At 37.2% G+C, this 8,871-nt stretch overlaps 1 protein-coding gene across 2 annotated transcripts; it reads right to left on the bottom strand.

The window, feature by feature from the left end:
- Nucleotides 1-610: 610 nt before the first annotated feature.
- On the bottom strand, nucleotides 611-7,255 carry LOC105224502 (phosphoinositide 3-kinase regulatory subunit 4). Of its 2 annotated transcripts, XM_011202603.4 has the most exons (15): nucleotides 6,981-7,254; nucleotides 6,720-6,900; nucleotides 6,473-6,643; nucleotides 6,124-6,407; nucleotides 5,419-5,998; nucleotides 5,149-5,344; nucleotides 4,868-5,086; nucleotides 4,313-4,793; nucleotides 4,141-4,255; nucleotides 2,813-3,026; nucleotides 2,546-2,737; nucleotides 2,004-2,460; nucleotides 1,499-1,928; nucleotides 1,257-1,432; nucleotides 611-1,187 (listed from the first exon to the last, which is right to left on the bottom strand). In XM_011202603.4, the coding sequence occupies exons 1-15, from the start codon at nucleotides 7,067-7,069 to the stop codon at nucleotides 953-955; spliced, it is 4,020 nt and encodes a 1,339-aa protein (XP_011200905.2). In that variant the 5' UTR covers nucleotides 7,070-7,254; the 3' UTR covers nucleotides 611-952. The 2 variants fall into 2 exon arrangements, with proteins under 2 accessions (XP_011200905.2, XP_029405358.2); XM_029549498.2 differs by lacking the exon at nucleotides 2,546-2,737 and having other exon boundaries at nucleotides 6,981-7,255.
- Nucleotides 7,256-8,871: the final 1,616 nt, after the last annotated feature.

Raw genomic sequence — 8,871 nt, 5'->3', positions numbered from 1 at the left:
TTCCGAGTTTGTGCCGATGTCTTGGACCATAATCTTCGACCCTCAATAATCGGGTCTACGTAACCGGAACGGACTTGGAGTTTTTATCCACCCAAGGACTGTCAACCCGACAGAACTGCAGAACAACAACAACCATAATCTGCGCCAAATTTCAAAAAGATATCTCATCAAGAAAAATAAGTAAGGAAGGTATAAGTTCGAGTGTAATTGAACATTTTATACTCTTGCAACATGCAAGGATTAAAGCCAGGGGAGTGTCAGCGACATAAGGATTGTTAGTTAAATGGGGTGTAGGGCAAATTTTCACACAATTTTATTCATTCTAAGTACAAATATGCATCGTTATAAGAAAAACACGCTCTCTAAATTTTATTAAGATAACTCATATATTGACCGATAAATGAGGTATAAAGTTAGCCGGAAGTTCAAAATTTTTGTAGTGGATATAAAGAGACTAAAAGAAATATTCATCAGATTCACACATTGACCCATAATTTCGTTAAAAGAGTTATAGTCCGATTTATACACATATGAGATGGCACACCTTAAAGGCACAAATCGTGCAAAGTTTTATCCCCTCCTAGTATCCCAGTATTAAAAAAGCAATCAATTATTTTTATCGCTAGTAAATCATTTGCATATTTTATTAAACTTATGCACTTTTCTTAATATTTTCAAGAACAAAAAAAAAAAAAATAATAAAATGAGTTACAAAACGTAAGTATATATTGCATGTATAAAACACAAGAATTTGAAAAGGGTACATAACTGTATGTACATAAAATGACAAATCACAGGCATACGCACATGTTAATATATGTATATACTTATATATGCACTTGCTTATATATGTATGTGCATATATAAAATATTTTAAGCTTATACAACTCATTTTTTATATATTATTATATAAACAAAATAAGTTGTTTTCAAATAAATAATATAACTATGTCTACTTCCACAACTTGATAACACCATCTCGGGCAGCGGAGGCCACATAAATCTGCCCTTTGTCAGTTTTACACATTAGCAAATCGGTTATGGCGTCGTGATGACATGGTGAAGGCATGTCTGGGCCGGAACGAGGATTTTCTTCCATTGAACAGCCCGGCGAACTCAAACCCGTTGGATTGCTCAATTTATGCTTTTGTTCATAAATTACTTGACTGCCGTCTATGATTTGCGAGCTAAATCACAGAAAGTAGTATATAGTTAGTAAAGTTTAAATAAAAAAATATTTTATATAAATTATTTACTCGTAGGTGAATGAAACGTCTTCCAGATTATCTTTAGCTGCGGGCACTTTGAGAGACGAGTTTTTGGGCTCATTTAGATCCCAGTAACGTATGCGTTGATCTGAACTACCAGTTAATAAGAATGGCGATTTGTCGACTACACCGCTCAGCAGACCACATGATGTTGACGTCTCGCTCTGAAGAGAAGAAAAACAAAGCAACAACTTAATAAGAATTCAAATTTGATTGCTACAACAATCTACCATTTGAATGTTCGATAGCACGGGTGTGGCACTGGCCCACAATACTGCTTGGCGATGGCCGGTTTCAATGTTCCACAGCGACACTTCATTGTTCGATTGTGAGGCCGAAATTAGGTATGAGGGCTCTGTGGGGTGACAGGCCACCTTACGTATACGCGAACCATTTGGATGCTTAATTTCGGCGATTGGCAGGCGAAAACGTAGATCCCAGCAAATGTGCTTGCCACCACTGGTGCCGGTTGCTAGCCACGAGCCAGCCGAATCGACACAAATCGTAGTTATGACACCGTGTTGCAGTTCGTTTTCTAAACGCCAGACGGGCTTTTGTACGCGCGTATCCCAACCAACAATGCCGCCATACACAGTCGCATAGATAATAACGCTTTGGTCGTAGGTTTGCATATCCACCACAGGGCCATCGCTGTTTTCGCTATTAAAATAAAATTATAAAAGTAATTATACAGCACTGAAAATCTTGTTATTATATGTATGTTAGATCGCTTACCCTTCGTCTAAATGCAACGCCTGCTGCAACGTCATTTTTGAGGAATTCCTGTCTATTCGCATTATAAGCAAGCTACCATCTTTGCCACCGACGGCCAACGACTGGCCGCCATCGCAAGCGACCAGCGCGTAAATTGGCGTATTGGCCGAGTACACTTGCCGTGATCGATTGATGCCCTGATTACCGTTTAGTTTATTGCAGTCCCAAAGTCTCACTGTGCCGTCAATGCTGCCACTGGCAAAAATGGCGCCGTGCGGCTTCAGCGATGTCATCTTAATCACAGATTCAGAATGCTCATGCAGATGCGCTATCATAGTGCCATTTAGTGACCAACCTTGCGGATAAACTGAGTTGAGCCGCTCGTTGTGGCTGTGCTGTGAAAACGCTAACATACTGTAACGATTTTTAAATGTAATACGTAGAGCGTCCAAATCTTTACGGCACTCCGATGAGCGTTCTGCGATGGTACAAAATATATTAATTTCTTACATAATTATATAAACGTATGTAAATATTTGAAAGGCATTGCTTGGCGTGCATACCCTGCCAATAGTTGCGTTCGGGCATTGTATACTCTCCGAGCGAAGTGGCGGCGCTTACAGTTGCCGTCGGATGAGGTGTGCCACCAAGCATCGTAATGCCAGTCGGTGGACTGCCAGCTATACCGCCGAGCGACGTTACAGCCACCTCGGTTGCAGGTGATGCAGCAGCAGGCAGAATGCCTTCATTTGCACCTGCAATGGGCAGCGCATACATTTTAGCCTAAACCTTTTAAACTAGTAGAATAGAAAATTTCTGAAATATCTTACGTGTTTCTTGTGGCGATTTGGAGAGCTTATCAGCTAATGGGTATTCGTGGCATACTACGTTTTTGCGTGTGATCACAATGCGTCCATTGCCGGAGGTCGGCTCGTCAACTTCTTGCTGTGATTTATGCTTTAATTTGAATAAGTAGGGCTTGAAGGCTAGCAGCTGCATTTCCACTAAGTCATTGAGACCTTCAGAGGTTAATCGACAGAAAAGCTAAGGAAATTAGAACATAACAATATTATAATAAAGCTTGACTGCGCCAATTATCATAAAATTTCGAAATGAGTCCACTTCTTCAGGTACCGTTACTTTGTTAATTGTAGAACCATTTAACAGTATAAAACAGGAAAACACGTAAATTTCGGTAGTACTGAAGCTATAATACCCTTCACAGGCGCTTTTCTTATAGCAACGATATTTGTATTGATCTGAATAATTGGTTCGGAGATGTGAAATTTGGTGAGTTTATCTCGTCAAGTAAACACGTTTTCCACAAAAGAACTCGATTTTTATAAGACTTACCGATATTACCCCGCTTAGGTTAGATCTCCGCAATAACAGCCCTCGGCCGGATTAAATCCATCAATTTCAGCTGTTGTGAGAATCGACGATTTTTACCGAGCTGCATACTATTTTGGCTCGATCTGAACTATTTCTTCGGAGATTAAACCGTTGCTTTAAACAATAATACATGCTAAAGTTCGTGAAGATATGCCGTTTTCTATGAAAGAATTTGATTTTGATCGGTCGGTGTGTATCGATTTTACGGGATTGAACCATTACCTTGGACAATAATACTAATAATAATAATACGTGGCGAATTTCATGAAGATATCTCGTCAAATGAAAAGTTTACCATACAAGCACTTGATTCTAAACGTTTAGTTTGTAAGACTGCCATATGCAATAGTCATTCGAAATCGGCGGTTCCGACAATAATCGGATCCTCGGGGAGAAAATGACGTGTACAATGTTTCAGGCCGATATCTCAAAAACTGAGGGACCAGTTCGTTTGTATACAGACAGACAGTTTTCAAGGTATTGTGTGGTATATAATAAAATAGAGTGGATATTTTCATTAATATTAGTAGAAAAGGGAAAATTGCAAAGTTGGAATACTAGTTATAAGTAATAATAATAAGTTGTTATTTTTGTTGCTTTATCAACATAAAATAAAAAAATCTAGACTTTTGCAGAATCTACTAATCACCCACCCGCCACACGGCTTCATATTGTACCTGTAAACTAATTGATATAATTAACACTGCTGTGCGCTTAGCGCTTACCAGGTTGTCTATTGTATCTATAATATATAAACATATCTTACATTTCTTAAAGCTTGGCTAGAGTCATCATGTTGCGGCATTAATGCAGCTCTAGGATTATTGCGGGCGACGGCTCGAATTTCCAGTTCATTCACCAACATTTGTATGTCGTTAAACCTAAAAATGTAAAAACTCATAAGTCAACATTATCATTGCATATACTTTATATACAACCTTATAATACTATCGTAGATTTGTTGCGGAATCGGCGGCTGCAAGCAGTCCAGCAACAAATCGGGCTTTTCCACTTGTATCAGCGGTATCTTAAGGAATCTCTTAATGGCCGGCATAATCTTCACCTGCACGTCTATGGCACTCAGGGTACGTGCCGCTGTTGAAATCATGCCACAAATTTCATGGCGTATCCACAAGTTCGGGTGACATAAATAGCAACACGTTTCCTTAATAATCTCAGTAATGGTGGGCTTTTTTATATGTCCCAATTCGATGAGTATCGTAATAGCACGTATGGCCTTACTAATGACAAACTCTTCGCGATCTGTGAAACCTTGATGCAATAGTGGCACAAGTATATCAGAGGCCTGCCAACCAACATAGCCAGCTACACCGGCGATATTATCATAGAAAGAACCGCGCAGGTTTTTGTCTTCATCATTCAGGAATGTCATTATATGTGACAGTATAATATCATTAGCTGCAAATATGAGCGAAATTTTTGCAATTAAAGGCGTTTTATATGTTTAGTTTTAACAAAAGATGCAAACAAACCTTTCTCCTTGCCAAAGAAGCCGCACAGATCACAAATGCCTGACTCCATAAGGGTTTGCTTCACAATTGGCTTCGAATCGGTCAGCAGACTTAGCACATTTTGTTGTATTATGTCATGTAAGGCGTTCAATTCGGCCTCGTATCTGCGCGCAGGCATATCATTTGGGGCATTTCGTTGTGTTTCTTCGAGAAAATATATAGCAATCTTCGCTAATTTGGCTGTGAAGAATGAAGAAATATGAAAAATTATGTAATTTTTCTTTGATTGAGAGTTTTCGTACCAATATTTCGCGCAAATGCCACGCGTACAATAACCGCACTGGGTTCGCTGCATAATTTTTCTATTGAGGGCAAAATATACTCGGGAAAGACATTAGCGTCACTTAACGGTATTTGCTTGACCATGCTAAGACACGAAGTTAGCGTTTCAATTGCTTGAACTTGTACTTTTGATGTCGCATATTGCGCCAGGTGAAGCTGTTGAACGATAAAATAATATTGCTGATATAATCCAACATGGGCTTTAATCATAATCGCGGATTCATACTTACAATATAGGGCAATATACGATCTAAGATCGTTTCTGAAGTGGTGTACTTGCATAATCGATGGAGAATGTCCAGTGAACAAATTTTTGTGTTCGATTGTTTTAGGCCGCGTATGCACGAGGTCACAACTGTGATTATTAAAATCAAACCATCCTGTTCGGCTGGCAATCGTTGGCAGTTGTCCATCTTTTCACCGGCACCGGATTTTTCATCAACATCCGGTGTTATGTTTGGATCATTTGTCAATACTTTTATGCAGTGCCCAATATCGGAATGTAAACGTAAGATTTTATCATCTGGCGACATTATTGGCGAGGAAGAGAACATTTGCAAATATGATTGCAGAAATGAGTAAAAATATTCGGGGAAGAGACGCCCACGTTCTTCGTCCAAGTAGTCTTCAGCACTTTTTCTGTACATTGAATTCAAGTTGATCATGGAGCTGAGTAGTGCACGAAGGTTTTCGTTTTCAATGCTCTCTAAATGCTTGTACACCAGTTCATTTTCACCGCTACGGTATGAAAGTAGCTGAGAAAGTTCAAAAGGTGCTGTGCCCTCAGTCCACAGTTCCAAAAGTGCGCAACTAAAATTAATTTCAGAATATTATTTTTTCAGGGAATTAAATTACACAATTTAAGAATAGATTAATGTAAAAATATAAAATTAATTTTAAAATTTCACTTAGTTTGCTATGTATGATAAGCTTACCCTGCGGAAAATATATCCATAGAGGGCACCAGCGTATTATCTGAAATATATGGCCCTAGACGCACAAGGGAGTCAGTGGGTAGCATAGCGCCATAACCTTCAGCATCGTCAGACGAGAATGTTTTGACGAAACGTTCAGGAGCTATGTAGCAAGTGCGGCGTCTGCTGGTGTCAAAGAAATAAGTGTAATCGGCGGGATTGTCTTCGGGGAGGTATGTTGGCTTAAAGGATGCGAAATCAGAGAGTAAAACCCAATTCCAGGAAGTTATCAATATATTCTCCAACTAGCGAAATAAAAAATTATTGATTTACATATATTTGTATATAAATAAAGAGCTTGTTTATTAACCTTAATGTCACCGTGACAAATCTTTTGCTTGTGGCATTGGTTCAATGCACAAAGTATTTGAAAAGTGATCCATTTCTTTTCGAGCGTTGTGAGGAAGGGTCGCGTGGAGACACGGTCGTACAAGCTGTGCTTTACATATTCACGCGTTATGTATGCGGCTTTATCAGTTAACTAATTAAAATAAATAAAATGACAAATACGCCCAATAATTTTACCAAAGATTTGTCAATGCTATTTTGACACTTACCTCTACTCTCTGAAACGGTAAGCAATTTACTGCATTTGCTAGCGACTTTTTTATGTACTCAAGACGTTCTTTGTGATACTCTAGTGGTAAAGTAGGGTCATGTCTCACAAACACTTTCACCACCACTAAACCTTCCTCTGATTTTGCCTTGGCCACTTTGAAGAAACGCGTACTGCCCATGCTGTACACAAATTTAATGATGATAATAATTGCATGGTTGAACACCTTGTGTTATTAAAATTCTTTTGTATTAACACTTACTTTGATTCGAAAACAATTTCCGTGCCAGAAAAATAATGATCCATAGGGTATATTTGGGATGGGGCTATACCCACCAGCTGGTTACCCATTTTCAGGTGTTTAACTTTACAACAGTTGTGATTTAATTTATTTCACTTTCTAAATGATTTTATTAAAAGTAACTTCTTTTATAAGGGTGAAAATCCACAATATAGCTGAGAAAAAATACTACAAAGCAGCTGTACGAAAAATGTTTACTTGCTTAACATTTATAGAACCAGCTGTTTCTGCAAGCGAACTGAAAAAAGTAATAGATTCACAGCAATAACAAAATGATGGAATTGATGATAGAGGGTGCCATATCGTTTTATGAAACTGCGGAAAAAATGTCAGCAACTCGTTTTAATACAAATAAAACCCGAAATATATTTTAATATTTAGTGTCGAAATCAATTTTATAATACTCAAACTACTGTCAAAAATTATTCACGCCCATAAAATTTGTATGTATGTGCTTTAAATAAACTCACTAGAAACGTTAAGCGTTCAAAAAAGCGATTTTGACAGGGTTTTAGGAAATATAGTTGGCTGTAAAAAATTTTAATTTTTCTGAAATATTTCTTGAACCGCTATGTTTTTAGTTTGTACAAATAGATGTAAGTTTTATTAGTAAATTAATTCGTTTTGCATTTAATTTCTATTGTGCTAATTGTATAATTTAAGTGTGAATTGGACGTAAAGATCCCGCTGTATTTCGGAATGCCATGGTCTTAACGCTAGGTGGTAAAAAACTCGCACTCAAAGTTTTTATTTGCCGAGCGATCGATTCTATAATGTGATTCACAAGTCTCTAAAATTGAGATTTTAATAGCGGAATTCTGTAAGCAGTCGCTAGTCACTATTTCAGAAATTTTGAGGTGAAGTCTCAATTTGTGATTAGTTACTATTCATTTTTATTTTTATTTTATGCTTTTATTTGTAAAATAACGTCAGGTTTATTAGAGCTTTGAATAATTTTACATTTTACGTATTAGTGGCATCACTCCTCTCTACTGTGAACTCTACTGTCGCTCTACTGTCGTCGGCAAATAGAAAAATATACTCAAGTTAGCGAGAGCGAAAACTGACGGCCAGCAGTCGTGTAGTCGTGCAGCTGTCTAAATAACTGTGTCCTTAAGTACGTGTGTATTTCAATATTTGACAGTCTGTTGCGCTCTATGTGTTTACCCTAATTTTCGTTGATATGTACGCCAAAGACCCCTGTGCATAAATATGTATGTATGTACGTTCGTGCCGTGGTGTAATGTCATTTTCGAAACTGCGCTTTTTTAATGTTCCTTGATAATAATTTACCTTTAAGTACAGCTAACATTTGTGCCGTCTCTATTTATTGATATTTTCTGACTTAACATTTGCACCTTCTCTGTATATCAACATTCTTGCCAACACTGTGTATCAATGTTGTGCGACATCTCTTGGTCGTTTTTGAGTGTAGAATGGAATAAAAAGAAAACTGTTGCTGGATAACCGTTCCGCCACTATTTCACAATTTAAACCACACATTGTAAGAAAACCACAAATTTTTGGATTAATTGCATATTTTGAGATTAATAATTTATTTAATGTTCTTTGATATTCTATACATTATTCTGTTTTTTTTGCTCTTTTTTGCTTACATACGCAGTAATATAAGTTAATTATGTTTCTTTTTGTCTCAATTGCTTTATTGTAACTATTTGTCTTAATTGTTTTTGCTTGCTATGAATCTTTAATAATGACACATTAAATGTTTTAACCATAATTGTTATTGTGCTTGTTGTCGTGATTTATTTATTTTCAAGCCTTTATGTATATGAAACTCTAAAAAACTAAACTAAAAAAATAACAACAAATTTATTAAATACTAGTAATG

The sequence above is a fragment of the Bactrocera dorsalis genome, chromosome 2, assembly GCF_023373825.1.
Source record: "Bactrocera dorsalis isolate Fly_Bdor chromosome 2, ASM2337382v1, whole genome shotgun sequence".
Classification (NCBI taxonomy): Eukaryota; Metazoa; Arthropoda; class Insecta; order Diptera; family Tephritidae; genus Bactrocera; species Bactrocera dorsalis.
The sequence above is the reverse complement of the archived record's forward strand: the minus strand, read 5'-3'. Positions and strand labels throughout refer to the sequence as shown.